General features: G+C 35.4%; 1 protein-coding gene across 1 annotated transcript in view; it reads left to right on the plus strand.

Moving 5' to 3' along the window:
* Positions 1-881: 881 nt before the first annotated feature.
* The window catches only part of LOC121371287 (cyclin-dependent kinase-like 1), a 40,403-nt gene continuing 14,719 nt past the window's right edge, over positions 882-26,565 (plus strand). The window contains exons 1-4 of the mRNA XM_041497071.1: positions 882-1,044; positions 10,677-10,865; positions 20,703-20,824; positions 23,135-23,207. Of these exons, the coding sequence (XP_041353005.1) occupies positions 952-1,044; positions 10,677-10,865; positions 20,703-20,824; positions 23,135-23,207 (477 nt within the window). The 5' untranslated portion in view covers positions 882-951. The remainder of the gene's footprint in view (positions 1,045-10,676; positions 10,866-20,702; positions 20,825-23,134; positions 23,208-26,565) is intronic.

The following is a 26,565-nucleotide window of genomic DNA, read 5'->3' on the forward strand; positions in this document are numbered from 1 at the left end:
TCTTAGCACGTTAAAAAGAAAAAGTAATGGACACGTCTCCCGCGGTCCCTGCATGGTATATTATAGTTAACCAGTTTACCACCACCCGCTTCTCTCTAGCGGAGTCGGAAGGGGGAAAAAAACTACCAAAAGGGCACTTTTAGTTCAGAAGGACCCTTTTAGTTCAAAACGCAAGTTTAGTTCAGAAGTGATATTTTAATTCTAAGTGTCATGTTGTTCATTTTAGTCCAGTAGTGACATTTTAGTTCAAAGTACCATTTAGTGTACCGTTTTTGTTCAGAAGTGCCCTTTTAATTCAGAAGTGCCTTTTCAGTTCACAAATGTTATTTTAACTCAGAATTGACTTTTTAATCTCAGAAGTGTCATTCTTGTTCAGATGTGCTATTTTAATTCACAAGGCCCTTTGAGTTTAGAAGAGCCTCTTCAGTTCAGAAGTGCCATTTTAGTTCCGAAGTGTCTATACACGCACGTATACTATTAGCTGAATCGAAATTATCATAGGTGGAATCAGAATTTGATAGTACTGCCTACATATGCCTATTATATAGTTAAGTCTGAAATATGACATGCCTGCCTATATACGCATACATGTACGTATATAGTTGAATCAAAATTATGATACCCCTACCTATATATATATATACGTACGTACGTGTATACCTATAGTTGTCTCTTTGTATACTCATACATGTGTCATCCAGTAAGAAGCAATAAAACCGTTATAAACAGCGGTTAAAGATTTCTATAAAATGTTTAGAAAAGAGACGAACCAAATCCGTTTAACTAGTTCGTAAGCTGGAAATGGTCCAAATACTTATACTGTGGCTATCTAGTTTGTTAACAATCATACACGCATATTTGTCCGGTGGCGGAGTGTTTCTATAGCCGTGCGTGTACCGGGTACTTCTCGGGAGCCAGTGGGTCGGCTTATTTTGCGTATTACGGACGGAGATGGACCAGCTCAAGAACGACCTGGCCCTGTGTATTGAGGATGCTACTCCCAGGTATAAGGCGAGGAAGCGGCGACGACACGAGATAAACGAAGTAAGACGTACAGACATTTATTAATTATTAACACACTGCTGGAGAAGAAAGGAATGTTTCTTTAAATGACATATCGGCCACATTTTAAACTACCGCTATATAGTGTCCAATATATGATTATTCTAACACATAATCTATCAAGAAAAGGCATATTTGTGTAACGACACCACAGCCATTTTAAACTATGACTGTATAATGTCTAAGATATGGTTATTTCGACACTTGATCGAGACAAAAGAAAGGAATGTTTGTTTAAATGACACATCGGCCATATTTTAAACTTCCGTGTCCAACATGGGATTATTCTAACACGTAATCTATCAAGAAAAGGCATTGTTTAACGACACCGCAGCTACATTTTAAATTACGGTTATATAGTGTCTAGCATATGATTGTTTGGTCGAAAGAAAAAGAAAAGAAACCTGCTGACGCCATATGTAAGCTATTCTTACTGATATTTAAATGTTGTTGGCCTCAGGTGCTCATCACCCACCCACCCTTGGGGTTCCTATGGGCCTGGTGTTTACCATAAAAATTAACTGTCAAACAATTTATAGTCATCAGTCGATCCTATGTTATAAATTTAAAGTAATGTATTAGATATACTTTCAGTATGATACTGTCCATGTGTATTATTATTAATGTATTTTATTTTTATTCACCGCATGTAGCTTATGTAATATTTACTAATTCTCGCTGCATACAAAAAACAACAACAAGAAGTCTGCTAGCACCGTTATTTCTACATGTGTTTTCTAGAAGTAGAATATTCTTTGTCCGTGTAACATATTATATTACTGAATGCATTTGATTTGTTGTATTATATTCATAATCCTTCTTTTGTCTGTCTGTTGGTGGACACTCTTCCAATCGTCATAAGCCACTACAATATATTATAAATATCCTGTCATCAAAATGGCCGCCTGACTAGTTTTACATTCACGCAACTGAAATTGGGAAAATTAATCCTTAAGATCAGTCTTGCAACAATACCTTTCTAGGAACGCATAGTCCCAAAGATAAAACTTGTTTTGTTTGACGACATCACTAGATCACAATGATTTCTTAATCATAAGCTATTGGATTTCAAACATTTTTGGTATTTTTGACATATAGTCATGGAGAGAAAAAACCCTACATTTTTCCATTAGTAGCAACGAAATTTTATATGCACCACCCCACATACATGATGGCACATACCACGGCCTTTGATATGCCGGTTGTGGTGCATTGGCTAGAACGAGAAATTGCCCACCGACGGGTATCGATCTTAGTCCGATCGCGCATCAAGTGAACGCTTTACTATGAATTAATGAATGAATGAATGAATGAATGAATATCTATCATCTTATTCTCTTTAATCCCCCCTACACACACACACACACACACACACACACACACACACACACACATACACACACTCGCCAATTGGTCTCCTGTTTCACATTGTTCTATATTTTTAAAAAAATCTTCTGTTTTTACTTATATCCTACATAACTGTGCATCTAAGGCTAAGAGTAAAATAGCAGCGTACAAAGTTTAGTCAGTTGATTATTTCAAGTTTAGGGGACAGGGGTCAAGAAGCAAAGACGTACATTAGGAGCTCGTTGCTACCGTTCTAGATTAAAAATAACCTGGTTGTACTTTCTTTATAATGAATTATAGCCCTCGTTGCTAATACACGTGCAAAACATCCTGTAACTGTGTACTCATGTGAATATATGTTATCAGACAATGCTCGGAGTTGGGCGGGGTTTTATTTTGGTCTTGATTTTAACGATGTTAATCATGCGCAGAAATTATTGTAAATCAATATAAATATAATAATAATAATAATAACAACTACTACAACAACAGACCATAATATGTTTTTCAAATAAAATGTACAAACTGTGTTTATAAATCTGTTTGTTTTTGTTTTTTATTTTTAGGGGAGGGGGAAGGCGGTGGGGGTTATCGATATTTTCTTGTTTACTTAAGATATGACTGCATTCCACCAAAATGTGGCGTAGTTCACAGTACACTGAGCGTGCTCCTCCAGGATAATTAAATGTATGGCCGACGTGAGCACGACACAAAAGCATTTCCTCCGTCCTGCTTCGCCTGTAGCGTTCGATAACTGCCACTCCCACACGACTGGCTTGACAGGATGAGGCTTGTATGAATATAATATCATCATTCCAATCATCTTGCAATGTCAAAAACATATAGTGGTTAATGTTAAGCTTAAAATCAGTATACGGAACACCAACCCTGACATGAAGCGAATCTAAAGATCTGGACAGCTGGATCTGGCTTTTCACTTCCCACTGGATAAAAAGACACACGTGGGATGTACCAGCTTAATATTTTGTAGGCCTAAAGCTTGGAGATACAAAAGTGAGTTTTCTGTAACAATAATATATTTGAGTGCTATAGAATCCTTAATTTCTTCTATATGCCTAAGGTTTGAATGATTGCCCAGATGAAAAAAGGTCTCGAATCAGATAATCTCATGGAAATTACTGTCTGATGAAAACAAAAAAGTCACAGAAATACTATTCCGTGATCCATGTATATAAACAGGAGTGTAATTACGGTACCCGTCTTCAAGTAACATGAAGTGATTTTTTTGATTTTTTTAAAATAAATAACTGGATCTGTGCGTTCTTTCTTGAGAAGCCTAAGATCAAATACAATTTTGGGGTGGTTTGATACACAACAAAAATTGCCAAAACAAGGTGTTTCCAAAATGTGCGGATGGCATTCGGCCTCGCAACAAACAGCTTCAAATATTTGTTGTCAAACATCGTGCTTGGTGTAGGATGTTTCGATAGACTTAATTAGGCCAAATAGCCATACAATTTACTGTCTCATTAGATCGTTTACATAGAGAATCAGTGACGAATCCAAAAAATCCATGGGGGGGGGGGGGGGGGGGGGGGGGGACCTGTGGCCAAATGCTACAAACGTTCCTGAAGGGATTCCTCGGATTCTCCAATGTAAAACAAAATTAAAATTGAAAAAATATATAACTGTTTTGACAGTGATTCATGGGTGTATGTCATCACAGCTATATTTATTCCAACCAGCTCTGCCCTGTGCTAGTTTTGATTTCGTAAACTAATCTGGGAGTGGCAGTCCTCTTTTAAGCAGTGCAGAAAGAATGTTTTATTCACAAAAAGTATTTCCTAGGGCGTGTCTGTCCTCCTATAGACGAAGCACTAGAGATTCATGAAATCAACCACTATTTGGCCAGATCCCCTTTTGACTCTACATTTTGTAGAGATACGGTTTTGCTCGCGGATAACGGTTTTGTCGTTCTGATTCTTTAAATGTGATGATGTTCGTAATGTTTCCATTACATATTAAATACAAGCTTAATACAAGATTAAATGTTAGTCATGGTTTAATATGGACTTACAGTACCTGGAGTCATTATGAAACGTTTAACTCAACTCATTATTTGGAAAATAATACTTAGTTACATGTATGTAATAGTAAATATAAGACATTGGAAAGACAACTCAAAAGGTAATATCAAAGGTGTCAGGGCAATCAGTTTGAGTATTTGAGAAAGTATAATCCTAAGGAATTTTATCAACATATCTTCTGACGATGTCAACATATGGTTGATGAAACGCTGATAATTTTACCTTGTTCTTTATAATATACTTCATTTTGTATTATATATATCAACATTTCTCAAAAACATGTTAAACCTAATGGATCTTCGAGTGAGTTTTATCATTATTTTAAAGAAGTGGTAAAAACTGATGATAATAATTTAGGTATTTATCCAGAGGTAGATGATGATTTTATAAATTATATATAAATCTTTATCTGAACAGCTAAATATTGTAATTTTTATACTTATGTCTGATTCTAAGTTATTATTTGTAATAAGGTGACAGGAGGCCAGGATTGAATGCAATTTTAAATGAATTTTTAAATCTCTTGTTCCCTATTATTAAAGATACTAGTATTTATGTTTAACATTATTTTAAATGCTGGTATTTTTCCTGTTTGGAGTGTTCATAAAGTCTCCAATAATTACAGAAGAATTAGTTTGCTCAGTGATCTCGGGAAATTGTTCACTTCCATTGATAATAAAATATTGCTAGACTGATCGGGGGAATTTTGTCAAATAAGTGATGCACAATTTGGCTTTCGTCAAAGTATAGAAAAAACAGATGCAATTTTTAGCCTCTCTTCTATAATTATAAAAATATGTTTTGATAAAGCTAGCCTTTATTGTTTTATTGATTATAAAAAGGTTTTTGACTATGTCAGTAGAAGAAACTTGTGGTTTACATCGTCTAAAATTGAAATTCGAGGTAAATGTCATACTTCATTAAAAAAATATATTTATATGTAAAATCGTGAGCCAGCATAGGTGGATATTTTTTTTTTAATAACAATATCGGTTTTATGCAAGGGGAAATTATGTGACCCATTTTGTATTATTGTTATGTAGCCTAAATGCATTTATTGATCAGTTGTCCTGGTTAAAGAATCCAAGTGTATTATTATTATTATTATTATTATTATTATTATCATATGCTGATGACATGGTGATTTTTTTTCTTCTAAATCCGTTGAAGGTCTCCAACGCATTATAACAGTATAACACATAATGGAGTTACGTCTTGATGTTAAAAAAAACCCCTACGATTGTGGGTATTTTTCAGAAAGGGCGGTATTAGGGATGAATATGGAAAATGGCATTATAATGATGTGTTATTTGAGACTGTTGACCAGTTCACTTATCTTGGATTAGGCTTTAATTATAATGGTAAATTTACACATGCAATCAAATTATTAGCAGATCAGGGCTGAAAAAACATGTATGCATCGGAGAGAATGAGTTAATGTTAAACTATAATATTCATCTCTCTATATTTGATATAACATGTACATTTAATTTGGTTAAAAATAAATAAAATAATAATAATAAAAAAGAAGAGTATTTTCAGTGTTAAAGGTTCCACTACCACTGCTGTGATTTTAATTAGGTAGATATATACGGAAGTACCGGTTTAAAGTATTAGATACAAATAATTGTATATTACATTCATCCTGTGCTGAACTTGGATCAAAATGTGATATATAAAATAAACTGGGAAAAACAAATAAAGCAATTACTATTTTCACTAATAGATGTGTGTTTTGTGCAATTTGGGTGAGAATGAGAATGAGTTTCATGCTATGTTATTGTACTCTTTTTATGATGATTATAGTCTATATAGAGTTTTATATATTATATATACTTAAACAAAAAAGTTTAGCAATTTGGTCAATGTGCATAAATATTTTTTTAAAACTCGTGACTTACACAATAAAATCAGACACTGGATGTAACTGAGGCATCATTTGTCAGCATAAGTAACAGGAGATTTTCAAAATGATATGTGTGACTGTCACGTCGTTAAATGGTGCTTGGGAGTCCAAACATGAAAATCTGAAAATTGTTAGTAACGTGTCTGAGAACCTTGGGCATTGGATGTTGACAGCGGTACAACGTCGGCTTATGCTTCTCATGAGACGGTTGATCTCTGGAATAGTGTTAGAGATCCAATCACGAGTTATAGCATGTTTAATGTTGTGAACGTTGTGAATATGCGCGTGGTTCTCTCGCACCCTTCGACCCAACAAAGTCCATATCTGCACAATAAGGAACAAGTCAGGCGATCTTGCAAGCCAGTTTAGTGCCTCAATATTGTTCCTCTGAAGAAGTCCAGTCATTGGTCTGGCTGAATGCTGGCGTGTATTGTCCTGTTAAAACAGAACGCTTGGATGCTGTTGCATGAATGGAATGACAACTTGTGTGATGATTTCGTCACTGTAATGCTGAGCATTCAGATTACCATGAAAATGAGGTTGTTTCGTTCGATATCATGCATTCATGTCCACACCATGACGCCACCATCACCACATCGGTCACGTTCAGTGCATGAGTGACGTTGTACCACTGTCAATGCCCAATGTGCTGAGACACGTTACTGACAATTTGTGATATGAATCTGATATTTGTGCATGGACCCCCAAGCACCATTTAACGACGTCACACATTTCAGTTTGTATTAAAAAATCTCCTCTTACTTATGCTGACAAATGATGCCTCAATTAAATCCAGTGCCTGATTTTATTTTGTAATTCACGAGTTTTCTTTTATTTAAGCACACTTACCAAATTGCTAAACACTTTTGTCTAAGTATTTAATACATTCAATTGCAATAAAGGTCTGTGGAATAACTTTGTATCTGAAAATAAATCAAATTATTATTATAACATTTTTAAGGTAAGTTGTCGAATTCTTCGTTAACCTTTTTCGTCCTATTCATTTTAATTGTTTCAACAGTGGGTCTTTTTGAGAATAGCGATTATGTCATTAGTTTGTGTTTAATTCTACGTTTACAGCCAAACCAAGGTTTGTGGTCAAACGGTAACGGTCTTTGCGATCCAAATGATTTGTAAGATGTCATTTTTAATGTGTAGTTTATTAATATGGCTTTCTTCTTCTTTTTTTCGTTCGCTTGACGACTACACGTTGAGTTCAGCTGTCACTATGAATGATATTGTCCTTTGTTGATCACTGTTGGCACAGTACAGATTCTTCTGAAGTGTTGTTGTAGTTGTCCAGGTAGTGTCCCTCGGCTGCTGTAGGTTTTTGCAATCTTGGATGACATGTTTGTCGTCTATTCTGCTTCTCTACAGGAACACATGGGTATGGGTACTCTTTTTACGTGCCCATATCCAAAAAGAGGTTCAGGAACGCCCATCCCGGATCCGATCTCTGACTTCGCCAGTGACCAGTTCCGAGACAGGAGGACAGGAGCACATGTAGGGTACTAGCCGAAATCTCTTACATAAGTGCATGTACTGGTGCAGCCTGTTGTGTCCAGTCCTTAGTTGGAACATGATCACCTGTTCATGCCGAGTTAGTTGGAAATAACCATCAGTTAGTTTGGGAGATCTGTAGAGAGATTTAATATGGGTTTTCATATCTTCATATGTTACCCAGTTATCCTCCTGTTCTTTAGCTGCACCCACTATTGCTAGTATGTCTGCATTCTCATCCCCAGGTATGCCACAGTGAACAGGGATTGCAGTACGACTTGGTTAACACTGTGATAGGATGTAGGACCCCTTCTGAAAGTTTATCAAGTTTGTTGTTTTCAAGAGCCTGAAGGGCAGAAAGGGCATCTGTCGTGAAGACAACCTGTTGGCAGTTTTACTCTCTGGTGCTGATGATGTTGACAGCATGAATGAGAGTATCAACCTCTGCAGCGTAGTTTGTGCAGTGTTTCCCTGTAGGGTCCTTGGTGTATATCCCAGCCCCTCCATTTTCCACATCGTTTGTTACATATCTATCGGTGTATACATGTGTCCATGATGTCTCTGGGTACTGTTCATCAATCATGGCTAGTGTCAAGGCCTGCTTGTATGGTTTGCTGTGTTCTTATCCAGATCTTTATATTGTTTAATAGTAATTCAGAGGTTGGAATGCAGCTGATAGTGATAACTTCATGGATTTTATCTGGGAGTTGAACCTTATGTTGCCTTAGGAGTGATTTGCTCTACTTGAGGAAGCTAGTTCTTTTGAGTCTATTGCAAGAGTATTCATTCATTCTCTTATTCATTGGATGTTGTGGGAAAGACTTAATATGTATTCAAATGGGGGATTTTTAATTCTACAATCCGTTCCAACTCAGAGTGAATTAAATATGATGTGTGTGCGTGTGTGCGTGCGCGCGTGCCTATATATATGTGTGTGTGTGTATGTGTGTGTGTGTGTGTGTGTGTGTGTGTGTTTTATCCAATTCACGGGTGCAATTATAGGTGTATCTCCCAAGTGTACGTATGACCCCCACATAGGGGATGATCACCCGGCAGACACTGTAGATTCTGTGTGGAACACGGCCCTGTCATGTAGTCTCATACCGAAATCCAAATACCGCGGCTTTACTACTCATGTTATCCTCATCCATATAATATATATGTTTGTGATGTCTACTATATAACCGTAATTAAAATGTGTTCAGTGCGTAGTTAAATAAAACACTTCTTTCTTCTTTCTTTTTTGTCACCCATTTAAATGTTTGTTGTATTTGAATTTTGTTTTAATATGGATTCACTTTTATTCGAGAAGCTTCATCCATTAAAACCGGCCTCGGTGGCGTAGTGGTTAGGCCATCGGTCTACAGGCTGGTAGGTACTGGGTTCGGATCCCAGTCGAGGCATGGGATTTTTAATCTAAATACCGACTCCAAACCCCGAGTGAGTGCTCTGCAAGGCTCAATGGGTAGGTGTAAACCACTTACACCGACCAGTGATCCATAACCGTAAATAAAATGTGTTGAGTGCATACCTTCAGCAATATATTGAAATCTATTAAATTTCTATAATACAATTAGTTTGTATGCCTATATTAATAATTTTAATATGGGCCGTATTCATAATTGGACATAAGCTATGAACTTTAACTGACAGTATGTACAATAAGCTAATTTAATGCACAGTGTGGTCTGTTATTGTAAAAAGTAATGCTATATAACAATTAAATGATAGCTGGTAATGTCAAAGGGTGTTAAGTCACGTGGAAAAGGTGATCTCCTAATTTCTGTATTGATTAAATCACGAAAACATTCCTTAAATTATAATATATCATAATTTTAGACTACATAAAGTATTTGTTTGTATGTATAAATTATAAATTCATAATGCTACAAACTCTATAAACATAATATGATATGTATTGACAGCTCGTACAATACAATAATCTAATGTATACTGTGATATCTGTTATTGTAAAAGTAGTGCTGTCTTACGGTAGCTGATAATGTCAAAGGGTGTTAGTCACGTGATACAACGTTGCCTGAGCAATGACCTCAGAATAACAACATCCACCTGTTTGGCATTTGGTTGTGACATGTTCGTGCAATTTGTATAAGAAATAGTTCCATTGATAATATACCACTTAAAATGAAATATCGACGAAACATACATATTGACGAAAATAAAAAGTATTATTTATTATTCCTGGCATTCATATTATCATGAAACATTATGGTTGTTTCTTAATAATTAAAGTTAAAGAAATGCATGAGCGTATTTATATACGATATTCGGTTTCAAAATGGCGTCTCAGTGTAATGGATTACGAATTACAAGTCATGATTTTTAAAACAATTAACAATGCGAAAGAGTGTCTATAGATCGATTTACACAGACTTTAATGTGTGTTAATGACGTATTTACTACTAAGATCTAATGACTTAATCGAGTTTAATCATGCTGTCATACGATTGACAGATACATGATATCCTTTGTTGTGTACTGCTTTTCGTTTATGTCCGTTTTACTCACGGGTAATACAAACAGGAATTTATGTTGAAGACCTGCTTGAACATTAATGGATAACAAGTTGGACGATTCATGGAAGAGAGGATATGGTTATTTCCTGAAAAACATTGATGCATTCAATTCTGTGACAGCAAAAACAGCCGCTATAACTAGATTATATAGATAATAATTTAGTTTAGGCTACACATGACATTGTCACATACCTGCTTCATCAGCGGATATTATAAGCTACACAAGGTTCTGTGATTATACAGAGAATATAATTGAAACTTTTTTGTTTATTCTAGTCTACAACCAAGCAACCAGCAATGGAAAAATATGAGAAAATAAGTAAGATCGGAGAGGGATCTTACGGTGTTGTTTTCAAGTGCAGGAACAGAGAAACAAATCAACTTGTGGCAATAAAAAAGTTTGTAGAATCAGAAGATGATGCGACTATCAAGAAAATTGCCATGCGAGAAATCAGGATGTTGAAGGTATGTATTCAGTAATAAGCAAGAAGATTTTTAAAAAAGAAGAAAGATATTTACATCTACATCCATTGACACTTGACAGTTTTGTCCAAGTAGATGTCTTCAACAAATTTAATGATCACATGTATGCCTAGGGGTGGATGGGACTCATAATATTTTTTAAGCATTTGCCAGTCATAAGATAATCTCTATCTTTGTAAATTTTCATTATCGTGATTCAATACTGTGATACGACATCACATGTATGATGGTCATGTGGTCCAGTCAATCGACTCTTCAGTTTAGTTTTAACAATATTTATTATTACTGCCACATTTGCAGTTTTGGGTTCGGCCAACAGGCAAACCCTATTCATCTATTAAGGCATCTCCCTAAATATTTACAAATACAAAATGTTCCATTTGCAGCCAACATGACAAAAATAATAATTTGATATTTACAAACAAATAATTCTAAACAAATGGTATGAGAGAGAGAGAGAGAGAGAGAGAGAGAGAGAGATTAAACCAAGTGCAGCAGAAAGCTAGCTTGTGTGATGTTTTGTTGCACTCTACTAAATTTTGTCTCCACAAGTAAAAATACTTTTTTCAACCATCCTCAAGCAATTTTTTTTTTCATAAAATTTTTCAAGGGGATCATGACTCTGGTTGGTATTAAATCGGGGGGGGGGGGGGTGTCAATAAATCGAGGGTACACTGTAGTCAGATTGTCTGTCAAGCTCTCTAACAGAAAATCTCTCGGGCTAGCCCAATGATGAAACACATGTATGGGTAAAATATCTGACCATTACCCCCTATTGGTTATGGTTAATATTAAGTTATAATGGGGGGTGGGGGGGACAGGTAACAGAAGGATTTCTTTCTGGCCTTGGTATGTACTACCCTTTCTGTAGGTAAAATATCAATTTAATGGGTGAGGTGGGGTGGGGGGGGGGGGAAGCAGATAATCTTTCAGGATGTCTATTTGGTCATGGCCCATGGTATGTACTAGCCTTCCTGTGCATATAAAAGATCTGTTACTGCTAATTGAAAAGGGTAACCCATTGAATGGCAGCAGCAGGTTTCCTCTCATGTATATGATCCTTTGTGTGCTTTTGAAAATATTGATAATTGTGAACAGATCATTCTGATCAATATAAACATTAAATTTGCCCTCTTGGTTATGGTTTTGATATTTGAACATTGCGAATACACAATCTAGTTAAAGTTTTGCCCCATAACATGCACCATTTTTCTTAATTTGCATAACTGGAATAATAAATAGCTCAATGGGCCCACCAATATTTAAATCGATCCTTGACAGATCAAACATCTGAGCTACTCTCGGTATACTAAGTTTAAAATTATACGTAGTTCCCCTTTTATATTTTGGTGAACCATTAAAAAATGTGCTAAATTTCCATCATGGAAACTGCACACTTTTTTCTTTTTGACTTAATGCTATGGGACATTCAAAATTCCACAACCCTGGTTGGGCTGTTGGTGCACCCTTGCATATGCCAGTGCAGACGGTCCCCTAACCCACTGCTTTTCCTGTCCCCTCTCCCAATCCTTTTCCTGTCCAGGATGAAGACAGGTGTGTGCTACAACAGCTTGCTCTGAATGTGCATGAAACCCTATGACCTGACCTCATGACCAGATCAAACGTCAGGCAAGTGCTTTACCAATCAGCTAGCCAGAATCCTCTGCCATTAGAGAATTAGACGGGACAGTTGGACAGTTATAATTGCTTTATCCTGCAACCACCATTTCTATTGACAGAATATGATGACGGATAAAGCAAAGTCATATCCTGCTACAAGCCGGATACGACTTTTGACGTCATTCGTGTGACGTCACATGCATAGCTACATTACAAAATCGCTAGGTCATCATACAGTGTGGTTGAAATAACAGAAATAATAGCTTTTGCCCTTAATTTTTATGGTCTGCAGGATAAAGATAATAACTAGTTGTGATGTCGGATATCTGCTTGATCCTGTTCAGGCAGAATGAGAAATTCCATTCGGCAGAGCCATGCAGAATTTCCCATTCTTACCTTCACAGGATAAAGCAGATATCCGACGTCATTAACTAGTTATTCTATATCTCTACTGTCATAGATCAGGGCTAGCTCTGGATGAGCAAAACATTTCGCCAAATTAACTCAAAAAACGCAAAACACAAAACATACAAAACACAAAAAATACAAAACAGTTATTTTCCAACAAAACATCAATAATTATTTAAATGAAATTTTTTCACCAAATAAAAATAAAATTTGCCAATTGTTCCTAAAATTCGCAGTTGGCGAATTTGGCGAGTGCCAGAGCTAGCCCTGTAGATAAATCTATGAATATTTGTCATATGACTAAAGAATAAGACAGAATAATAAGAAATGACATTATAAAACAGATATTTATCAGTTTCACACTGTACAAAATAAAATCAATTTAATGTGTACCGTATATCTTCGCCTGTAAGTCGATCTCGGCTATAAGTCGAGTCCCTAATTTCAAGCCCTGAAAACTTATTTTTTTATTGACCCGTTTATAAGTCGACCCATGAAAAACAACTTATAAATATTGAAGTATTTCTTACTTTCAGCACATGACAACAATAATGTACAATATCTGAACAAAAGAAAATTATTTTACAAACTTCGTTTTTCACGTTTTCAACGTTCCAAACTACATAGCACCAAAACGAAATATTCCCTTCGTAGAGAGTGAAAGCTGTTTGACTGTTACTGTATGGCACTGTACAGCATGGTTTTGTGCACAGACAACAACTTTATTTATAAACACTGACAACAGATCACTACGATAAAACTGAAAGTACATGTATCATCGGTTAATCACATATATCACACATGTAACTCTGGAAAGTACACTGGTTTTTGTACCAAATGATGTGTGTCCCTATTGCTCTAGTGAACTGCAGAGATCAGTCTATTTTACGGGAAAGCTCAGTAATGTTCATGAAGTTAATCACTGACAAAACATTGTTTGAACAACCACTAATGCCAGTGACCAGATTTCAGAATAAACTCAGGCAACAGGTAGTTAGTATTGTATACATTTTTACTATTAGTGATGACTGTTATTTTAACTAAGTGGACTGTTGTCTTGGCATGTGAGTGAGATCGCATGCCTTTTCGCATAACCAAAACCGTTTAATGTAAAAAAAAAAAAAAAGGTTATAAAAAATAAATGTGCCAAATTAAGATATTTAAGTATAAATACAGGGCATACTTCAACAATAAAACTTGTAAAATAATCCCCAAAACGGTAATATTTTGGGGTGAATTTTTTTTACCCTCTTATAAGTCGACCCCCCAAGTTATAAAATAATTTTGGGGTGAAAAAAATTCGACTTATAGGCGAAGATATACGGTAATGCTTTGTATGGATAGGATTAATTTTAATTTGTGATATGGACATGGTTTGATTTAATTCACAAAAGCTATCATACATACATTTTAATAAAAACATGTTTGTAAAATAATTTATCAAATAAATATAAAAAGCATAAGTGTACGGGGCAGGGGGGGTAATTGTCCCCCTAGTGCTGGAGCAAAACATCAAATTCGGGCAAAAATTATACTGATATTTGGCCAAAATGTGCTAACCTGAGACCTTTTTACCATGTATTTTCATCATTCTACCCTTAAAATTAGTTGTAATCCATGTAAAAATGCGTAGTGATTAGTTTGCAACCCCATATAGCTGTTTGGCAGTAATGCTAACAGGGATGCAGAAATTGAAAATAATTCACTTGCCCGCCGGACCAGAACCAACTAAAATTTACTACCCCTCCAGAATTTCTACTAGTCCGCAAATCTGTAGAATATAATATACAGTGACAAAGCATTATTAAGAACACCTGGTGAGTGATCAATATCGAAATAAAAAATGCAGATCGCCTGTTGGACTGGTAGTTGCATTTTTTAACTCGTCCGTCAGAATGTTTACTCACATTTGGCGAGTGGGCAAGTACTTTCTGCACCCCTGTGCTAATTATATGAATAAATAGTGTTAGACAGATTAGGGCATTTTTGTTTAATTCAAGCAAAAGCCAGCCTGCCCCTCTACAAAAATGGGAGCCTGTATGCCTATGACAAAAATAAAAAATAAATTAATGTATAGAGTTTGATTAAGACTAACTACATTTAAAAATTTCTTCTTTTTGTTTAATTGCAAAATAATTAAGAATTGACTGCAATTGGTTTTTGGTTCATGCAAGTATGAACCGAAAAAACTATGTATAACACCACGTAGCAGGTCATACAAAAGTGTGCACATAGGTTTTTCAGTTCATACTTGCGTGAACCAAAACATAATTGCGATCAAATCTTATAATTAAATTTATAGTTTTTTCAGTTCATACTTGCGTGAACCAAAACATAATTTTGGTCAAATCTTATAATTAAATTTATATGCATAATTTAACAGTAAATGTCTCAGTTTGTTTTTTTGTTTTGTTTAGTTTTAAATATGCCTGTAGTATTGTTTGTGTAAACTTTATTGATGCTTATGTCACTCGCGTAAGAATGCAAATGTTCATTCATTATCATTTGAATCAGGTGGTTTGCCAGATGACGTCATTTGGTAAATGACATAATTTATATAAGCGACGCCATTTCCGCTAGTTTTAGCTGTGTTCATTTTGACAGCTTGTTAAATTATGTTTAAAGGATTTGTCCGTTTATATTTCATTAATGTGAATGAAGGGAATGTGTCAAACATTTACACCGTCGGGGGGAAACTGTTTAATTTTCATCAACAGCTGTACAACAGCTGTAGAACAACGCTTACAAGTAAGTTTCAGGCGTATTAAAACGTTCCTAAATTTCTTTGGCCACCGACTGAGTCTCATTACATTAGAGATCTACGGTATGCGTATGTTTACTCTGTTGTAGCATTTTCCATTAATTCATCGTATAAAAAAGTGCACTATTACATGGTATCTATGTCACAGTTGTATTGCTTTTTGTATCTTTCACATGTGTTTTCTTCAAAATATCTAAATATGGTTGCATGAATAATCCGGCTAGTTACAGAAAAGTAGTGTGAGTTGGGGGCTGGGACATAGGCATGGCTTAAATTGTTTTGGTTCATCGAGATATCAATGAAACAAATTGAGGACCTCTCAAGCAATCAGATTGCCGCAAAGAAAATTTTATTATTAACATTCGTTATACATTCTACAATATATTTCTTAAATGTTTAAATATATAGAGGATTCGTCACAAGTATTTTTTAATATGGAAAATATCAACTGAGTCTATGTTAATTGGTATTTGTCGAGGCTCTGCCGAGACAAATACTGATTAACTAGACGAGGTTGATATTTTACATATTTAAAAAACACAAGTGGCGAATTCTATTTATCCTATAACACTTCTAAAATAACATTTTAATTAATTTTTTTGTAAATCAGAATACTAAAGTCGCCGCCATCGATAATATGACATCATCACAATTAGCACAGATTAGTTTGACATCACACATTTTAAACCAATATTTGGAAACGTTACGCTCAGGTACATGGGTTTTGTTGGCTTGTAAGCAAATGACCTCTCCACAGCAAAACATTACCTTGAGACCTTGCAAATTTGCATACCGGGTTAGTAAGGTAAATTATCACATGGGTTTATGACATGGATATCATAGGTAAAGTTATAGGATAAATATATATATATATATATATATATATATATATATATATATATATACATATATATATATATATATATATATATATATATATATATACACATATATATATATATATATATATATATATATATATATATATATACACACACATATATATATATATATATATATATATATATATATATATATATACACACATATATATATATATATATATATATATATACACACATATATATATATACATTGTGACCATCTACATTGTGTTGTTGGCCTACATTGTATTTAACTTTTTAAGTATACTGTGTAGAACATTTTAATACTTTGTTAGATAATGATCTTTCTTGATACATTGTGAATCTATGTTATACGTTTACTGTGCAAAAATAAACACAAACCTGCATGATATATAATGAATGATTTAAAAAAAACAGACATACATTTCCCAATATACATGTCCTTAAATGCACTTGACCTGTCAGCAAGTACATGTAGAACGTACTGATATACATTTACATGTCATTGTCATTTTAAAGACCTGATTTCAAGACCTACAGTCATTAAGTCAATCAGCCAGCCAACTAGCCATGTCTGTGTCAAAGAGTGATTTGGTGATAACGGTTATAACAACACTTTATTGTTTTCTTTAACCGGAGTGACTTAAAAAAAATACATGTATAGTATGCACTTATCATCTTGGTACCGTAGTGTAGTGGTTAAGCCATCAGGCTGATAGGTATTGGGTTGCATCCCAGTATTGCAAGTTTTAATGGGTAGGTGTATGTATAACCATTACACCAACTAACCACTGTCCTGGACAGACAGTCCAGATAGTCGAGTTGTGTGCCCAGGACATTTGTGCTTGAACCTTAATTTGGACACGATCATGATTGAGGGTTTCTTCTTCTTTGTTTTTGTTTCCTTTTGTCATATAAAATAATTTGTATAATAATAATAATAATAATAATACACAGATAATAATTTTTAAAAGCTTACCAAAATAGTATGCTGGTTATCCATACCGTAAAAAACAAACATGTACCTTGTTATTATGATTTATGATCAATTCCTAACATGCTTTGCATGGTATTTTCTGTTTAAGGGTAGATATAGGATTTTAGCCTGTAACATTACATGTTAAACTTTTGGTTTTGTGACACCATTATAGCACATTGGTTAATAAATTGAATGTCAAACATTTGGTCATTGTGATTCATAGTCCGAGAAAAATGGCTACAGTTTTCCTTTAGCACATAGCAAAAAGGGATCTTTTATATACACTTTCCCAGTCAGGGCAGCAGATACCACAGCCTTTGATATACCAGTCAAGGGGAGTGTAATATTAATGCAATGTGGTTGAGTGACATTAACAAACAAGGCTCCTCGCCTTGTACAAACACAAAATTCATTACATGGCAAAAATAGGTGGGATATGGGAGGGGATGGCTCTCATATATAACTTTATAAGGGTAGTTCCGGGGGAGGGGTACACAGTAATTATTAATATTGTTTTATACCTAGTGGGTCTGCTGCATTTTTTTATATGCATACATGGGTTAAAACATTTTTTATTTCATTTTGTTTTTTAATTACTTTGATGCTTACATGTATATCCAGTTCCGGCTCAAGAATGCTGACCTGGCCACAGAGGCAGTCTGTCCATAACATTGAGAATACTAAACAAGTTCCCGTGAGAGACCATTTACATTACAATGAGTGCGTTTTTAATTGTTTGTCATGAGTGAAAGCGTAACGTAAATGGTATCTTTCAGGAATGAGTATAATATTCTGTTTATTACACTGTACATCAATGAACAACAATCGGACAGAATTACTTCTAACATAACTAAATGAGACATGAAAAGGCACAGACATAAGAATGTTGTCAGTTACTAAATAATGTCATGTGGTGGTCACTTGATTTAGCTAATTATCAATGAAACTTTGCATTCCTATGCCACACATCTATGAAAGAAAGAAAGAGAAATGTTTTATTTAACTACGCACTCAACACATTTTATTTACGGTTATATGGCGTCAGACATATGGTTATGGACCACACAGATTTTGAGAGGAAACCCGCTGTCGCCACTACATGGGCTACTCTTTCCAATTAGCAGCAAGGGATCTTTTATTTGCGCTTCCCACAGGCAGGATAGCACAAACCATGGCCTTTGTTGAACTAGTTATGGATTACTGGTCGGTGCATGTGGTTTACACCTACCCATTGAGCCTTGCGGAGCACTCAGTCAGGGTTTGGAGTCGGTATCTCGATTACAAATCCCATGCCTTGACTGGGATCCGAACCCAGTACCTACCAGCCTGTAGACCGATGGCCTAACCACGTTGCCACCTATGAATTAAATTTACACAAACAATACTTTAAATGTATTCAAGGCTAAACAAAATCATTAAAATATCTATTTGCTTAAGTTATGCGGCTAACATTAATTATAAGAACTGACAGCAAGTATTTTTCTGATTATAAATATATGTATATAAATAGAAAGAACCATGTGCACACTTTTTGCATGACAATCTATGTGCAGTCATACTGAGTGTTGCACTCAATCAGCCGATCAGAGGTCAAGACCTCTCAAAAGACATATATTATGTATTTCACATTGTATTGTGGGATACTGAAAATATCACATGGGAATCTTGGCGCTGCAGTGTAATAAAATGGATTAATGGTTACATGTTAGTGGTCAGTGAGAAAGACATCGGTCTAATTGCTCTACACCTCATTGGGTTGTTGAAAGCTGGTATCAGTCTTAAATTTAAGAGTAGACTTATATATTTTAAAAATTGCTTTTTGCACCCTTTTGAGATTAGTTCTGGAATAGTCCTTAGAAAAGAGACATAATAACAGGGGCATAGGCTGGGGGTGGGTGGGTCCGGTGAAGCAAAAACAATTTTTTTTACAGTAAAATATTAGGCTATTCAAATAATATATACATGTTGGTGCCAGGAGTGCCAGGAGCATCAGAAGCGGCATGGCCAGTAGAGCCATGGCTGTACCACGTTTTGGGCCAGGAACGTTTTTTTTTTTTTTTTTCATGGTGCTCTCATAGTATATACATTGCTTTCATGGCCGTACAACTTTTAATTGCGACACTCCTGGGTGCCCAGGGAAAATGTAGACAAAACGGTCCACTAGGTTTGTATTTAAACACCTCTCAGGTTGAGACCACGCTACGCCCCTGAAATAATCTTATCACATCTCGATCTGGGTGGTAAGAAACATGTGCATAGAGCCATTACAGTACTTGTTGTGGTATATGGCTTGTTACCCTGTATTATGACATACAGGCTCCATTGTTCCTGATCCATCAGTGTATCTGGACTTAACCCTAGCAATTCTATGAATGCATGTTCTCGTTATCTTGTTTGTGCAATCTCGCTGTGCTATAAATTAATGGCATGTCTTGGCAGTTGTTCAAAGAATTGATATTATTATTTATAGTTGGCTATATCTTGTCCATGAGGCTATTCTTGAACAATTGTTTTACTCCAAGCTAGTGTACCATTTAGGGTTGCTTGTACCTCCAGGAGCAGATTGGGTGGATCGAGGTAGTCCGGACCCCCCCCCCCCCCCCCCCCACCTATATTACAAAGACTTTTTTAATTTTTAGCTTATGTTAAAATACATTCACTACTAATATACAACTTTTATATAAGTTGTTGCATGTAGACAGCCATGCACCCAAATTTGATCTCACAGAAAAATACAAAAAGCACTCTTTATAGTTAAAAAGTGCTATTTTTGTTCAACATATGTGCCCCGTTTTATATTACTACATAAGTATCCCAATTCTTCCTCTTTCTTCCCATTATTTTAGACAAGGGACAATCATGTTATTTAAGTAGTAGGCATTTTAAAATAAAATATTTGTAAAGTAAACAAGAACGAACTAACAAGAAATTATAATTGAAAAGGAGTCAAGACAATATTTATGTGTCGAAAATATTGTTTTCGTCTTCCATGCAATGTGACATAACACTCTTTTAAAATAACACCGCACACCAATTTGGCTATCTACAGATATTTCCTGTTTATTAACATTCATTAATATGTATGTTGACAAAACTTCATTAACAAAGGTAAGAGGAAAATTCCAAATGATAATTATTCTGGTACAAATATTTATTTATTTATTTATTTGTTTGTTTATTTTCAGCAACTAAAACATCCTAATTTGGTAAATTTGACAGAAGTCTTTCGGCGGAAAAAACGTCTTCACTTAGTCTTTGAATATGTTGATCACACGGTGCTGCATGAATTGATTAAACATCCCCACGGGTAAGTTAATGTTTGAAATGTTTTTCACTTTCACTCATACTTTAAATAAATTGATTTCAGGTCAGGTCAGAGTGTTTAATGTGCACATTCAGAACAAGCTGTTGCAGAGCTCGCCTGTCCTGATCAGCCTCGACCGGCTCCTCTGTCCAGGACCGGGGGGGGGGGGGGGGAACGACCGCCTGCACTGGTAGGTGCAAGAGAGCACTATAGCAGCCCAACCGAAGTCGGTAACAGATGGAGAGTGGTTATGGGTGCTATGGAATTTGGAATGTGCAGTAGGATTAATGCCAAATGGAAAGGGTGCACAGTTTTTAATGAAGGAAATTAGGCACAATTTTAAACGGTCTGTCGAAAAATGTTTTTGAATTTAGTATGCCGAGAGTGACTTGTTACTGGGGCCTAGTTGTTGAGCTGTCTCCGTAGGTTGCCCACAGAGGCCCTTAAAAGGGCCTGATCTGTTCAGATGATAAAATTGATGTGTTCAGGCTGGTGTTTATTATAAGGGGTGCACAGGCTTCACACACTGACGTCAGGGCTAGCTCTGGCACTCGCCAAATTCACCAATTGTGAATTTCTCAAACAATTAGCAAATTTTATTTTAATTTGGCAAAATAATTTCATGTAATGATTGATATTTTGTTACAAAATAACTGGGTTTTTACAGTTTTTGACGTTTAATCAATAATTTGGCGGAATTTTTTGCTGACCCAGAGTTAACCCTGGAGGTGGACGGTCAATTAGGTTAACTGATGGTTACCTCAGTTGCATGTGATATGACCAAAAAAACTGTCACTCTGATTAGTTAGAAATAACAGCACATCATCTGCCCATTCATCTCCTTATTCCTGGAATGGAATAAATAAACGTTTAACGACACTCCAGCACAAAAATATATTGGCTATTGGGTTCCTTATTCCTGTTCATAACGTTTCATTTATAATTATTTTCTGTCCAGGGCATATACCTCAGCTATTTGGATTGACTTTACAGGACAGTGGGTTAGTAGTTGATGAGAAAGAAGTTGGTGTAGTTACCTTACACCTACCCATAGAGTCATTAAACTTGCTCTGGGTGGAAACCGGTACCAGGACGTGAACTCAGTATCTATCACTACTACTCAACCAAGGCTGGTCACTGCATGGCATCATGGATTGTCTCTATTATATCTCCAATATGATACAAATTAACAAATATATATATATATATATATATATTTTTTTTTTTTTTTTTTTTTTTTTTTATAAATGCCACAAACATTTAACACAGAGAAAAAGACATTTTTTGTTTTTTGAACATTACAAACATGGATGATGATGAGATGGATGGTGGAATCACAGTATATCCATTTCAGTATGGGACTACTTGACAGGTCCATGCTCCACGCTAGCTGTCAGTAGAGCTATCTCGGTATCACCTGAGCCCAGGATAAACGGAACCTGCAGTGCATGCTGGGTAATCATCCGTTATGTGGGATCATACACTCAGGAGCCACACTCATAATCGCACCCGTGAAGTGGGTTAAACTTGGTGTATGTGGCCTTACGCCTGCTCATTGAGCCTAGCGGTGCACTCACTCTGGGTTGGATCTGGTACTGGCATGAAAAGTCCCCCATTGCCTCAGGTGGCATACGAACTCAGTACCTACCAGCCTGAAGTCTGATGGCATAACCACTGCACTACCGATGCAGATTTAATACAGAAGAACTGTTGACTGTTGCCAGTATTGAGATTTGAACCCAGTACCTACTAGCCTGAAGTCTGATGGCTTCACCACTATGCAAACATGGCTGGTACAAATTGTTTATAAATACAAGCATATATACACTGTAGGCCCATTATGCAAAAACTAATTCTTTGAAAATCAGCTATGCATGAACAAAAATATTTTAGTAGACATGCAAGGCAAAACAAAGTATCTCCACCATTTAAAAAAAAATTATTGACTTATTAATGGAATTGCTGGTGTGTTATGGTATCTTCATTTACAGTGTACTTGTTCTATTGCTTTTATGCATCAGTTAAAAAGTTTTAAATTAATAATAGCTTCCTGTTATAAAATTGTAGTTCATATAATTGCTCTGTATGCTCACTATAATTGTGAAATTATGTCCAGCATAACAAACACAAATACTGCATTTATTAATAAATAAATTAAACCCTCATTATTTTGGCTTGGTAATCAAATAAATACATTTTTGATTATGTATATGCATGTTAATGTTTATAAATGTGCATGTATGTTATGGGACAACAGATGTAAAATTACCCATACGATATTAAAAGGTAATGTTTTTTTGTTTTTTTCTATAGGGTTCCTGAGCCATTGACCAAAAGAATAATTTACCAAACACTGTTAGCAGTGAACTTCTGTCATCAACATAATGTGAGTATTGGTTTTCATGTTTAGTTCATATTTCTCGCTCCAGCCAGTGCACTACGACTGGTACATCAAAGGCCGTGGTATGTGCTATACTGTCTATGGGATGGTGCATATAAAAGATCCCTTGCTGCTAATCGAAAAGAGTAGCCCATGAAGTGGCCACAGCAGGTTTCCTTCCTCAATGTCTGTGTGGTCCTTAACCATATGTCCGACGCCACGTAACCGTAAATAAAATGTGTTGAGAACGCCATTAAATAAAATATTTTCTTCCTTCCTTCCTTCATGTTTAGTTCAGGGCTTTAGATTGCACCAAAGTGAAGGTGATGGGCACTTTGTCTCAAACAAGTATGTTGAGAGTAATCACGTCCAAATTAAGTACAAACATGCTGAACTCAAAAACATTTTGCCTCAAAACCATTGAAACTTTTAGTTGTCACGGAAACCCACTCTTATGGTTTTGGCTTAACTTAAGTGATAATTTTTAATGCATTTTCACCACAGACATGGCAGCAGATATCACTGCTTCTTAACTGATAATTTAAGACTTGAGTTATATGCAGTCTATTGATTTTAAGGCTCATTGATTGAAGCATACTCTGCAAAATTTATTTAGGGCCAGTAGGTTTTTTGGTCATTTTTCTGTAAATATGGTAAAACAAAAAGATAGATTTTTCTGTTGTAAGGTGTTGTTGTAAAGTGGCATGCTCTTAAACTTAATTATTCAGACAGTTTACAATGAACAGAATGACAAGTATCATTACCAACCAATGAGCAATGAATCCTAGTTGAATGCTTATTTTGGTAGTTTTTATAAATACTTGAGAAATCGACTTTGTGTCATGGTTTCAGGGCTATCTCTGGCACTCGCCAAATTCGCCAATTGCGAATTTCAAAAACAATTAGCGAATTTTATTTTTATTTGGTGAAATAAGTTATATATTGTTTGAAAATAACTGGGTTTCTGCCATTTTTGAAGTTTATTAGATAATTTGGCGAAAGTTTCTGCTAACCCAGAGCTAGCCCTGTATGGCTCCCAATTTTACTGAAACAATGTTTAGAAGTCTGCTGTGATCAAAATGTGCTAAATAATATGACACTAACAAATAAGTACTGCAAGTCTACTGGCCTTTAATTAATTTGGTTGAGTATAAAAAAGAAAAGCAGATATAATTCCACAATCAGTTTCTTCTTTTGAGTTTGATTTTAAAAAATAAGTCATTCGTCTTACAACATCAAACCAATCTTTTTTAATGAATGACCTTATGATTAATTTATACAATGCACTGAGGTATAGTTGAGCAAAAAAAAAATTCCATTTCTTTGGTCGTTAACATATTATTATTATTATTATTGTCTGCACTGTAAGACTATACATGTATGCATTTGCAGGTATTCTGTGATTAGAAAAAACAATTTTGCACCCGAACTGCCTTAGAAACCAGTTAGCACTGAATAACCTCACGGTTACTAGGATAAATATTTTTGAAATAATGTTGGCAATATTGATTACAAATACAATTCATGAGGTCATTTGTATGAGTGCTGCACAAGACTGGCAGTTGTGTGGTGACGAAACAAAGAAAACACTTTTGTTTGAGCCAAGCCTTTAGTTAGGGTAGTGCTATTGTTCATTCTCTACATGGCTGTGAAGTTGATTGTCATTTGTCATACATACAAATATTGAATTATGCAATTCCTTAGAATAGTATATGGCATTTATGTGTGGTTTATACATACACCTCTATCACTGCCTCAGAATCTCTAGTTTTAATCCATAACTGTGATGTCGCACCATTCTTCTAGGTGTAGATTATTTTTTAAAGAATTAACACCTGTAAAATAGTGCAATTTGAACTTTGTATGTGTTCAGGTCTGGGATTTGAACCCACTACTGACAGAATTTATTTATTGTAAATAAGTACAAGGCTTTAGCCCACAAGGCCAAACATCTGCATCGTCAAATACATATGTAATTTGAGCCTCATAAACCTGATACTAGTGAAAGTAATGTATAATGGTGGAACACAGTGAAGAAATTGGAAATCAGAGCTTGCACGTGCATCATGCTTAATGCCATCCATCCATTACTAAGGATTTCCTGACCTAATAATTCCGGTTAGGTCCGAAAGTATCCTATGGTTTTTGGTTATTAATTTAATAAATATTCTTTGCCATTTTAACCAATATTTTCATTTAAAGATAAAATAGCTGTTAATTTTGCAGTGACGTAATTTGTTTTAATGAATAATGGATTAAGTTTGAGAATGCACTTGGAAGTGTAGATTTAAAAATAAATAAATTAACTTACCCCTACGGGGCTTGTGAATTATTTTTATGAATCTACTCCCCCACGTACAATCTCCATTACTTATCCAGGTGCATGTGCAGGAAATTATGCAGGGGCTATCCAGGATTTTGTAAGAGGAAAGGGGAGTGAAAGTTATAAAGAAGACAAGTTTGAGTTTACCGAAGGCAGATCTTCATGGGGAGTCATTTAAAACAAAAATACTCAGAAGTGCTTTTTCAAGGCAATTTAATGTCATACATTGTGGATGATGAATTTTTTAAAAGTCATTAACAATGGCACTTCAGATGGGTAGCGGTGGTTCACAGTAACCATTCTAGATCTGCCAATGGACCATTTAGATTGTGCAAGCAAAGGTTTGGGGGAGGGTTTTGGGTCGTGCTTCCTTAGTATAGTGAAATGAAATAGAAAATTAGCTTTTAGTGGTATGGGTTTTGATCTTAGAAACCCCTTCTCTACTACACATGTGCCTGCTCAGTGACTGTGAGTCGGTCACCCTCTCCTTCTCTCTTTCCTTCCTTGTATGTCTGTAGATCTCTTTCTATTCTTCCCTTTATTTTCTAGGCATACTCAGTTTTTAATTTGAAACCCCACAAACACCAGCACTATTTTTCATTCATTCATTCATTCATTCGTAGGTTAATTCATCCATCAATCTGTCATATACTCAAAGAATTCATTAAGTTTTCTTCTATGAGAAAAAGCATGGTTTTATTTGCATTGAGCAAACATACAAAATAGTTTTTGAGTTTTCTTTTCAACGCATGGTGGTAGTATTGTGTGGTCTTACTCTTGGAGTATTTCTTACATCCAAACATGTATTGAACATAATTCTATAGTGTTCCTGACAAAATATTATTTACATATAGTACAAAGGTACCTGGGGTATTCAATCTTTTTCATTTCTATAGCCCCCAGTCTTGCCCTAGGTAATAATGTTAGGCTTAATATAAGCCTCTGGTAGAACAGGTGTCTTATATATAAGTCACACTATGTTCTTGTCTTAATTGATTTTTTAATTTATATCTTGACTTACTTCACTGTAGGTAGCAAGCA

Source organism: Gigantopelta aegis, chromosome 4, assembly GCF_016097555.1.
Source record: "Gigantopelta aegis isolate Gae_Host chromosome 4, Gae_host_genome, whole genome shotgun sequence".
In the NCBI taxonomy this organism is placed as follows: domain Eukaryota; kingdom Metazoa; phylum Mollusca; class Gastropoda; order Neomphalida; family Peltospiridae; genus Gigantopelta; species Gigantopelta aegis.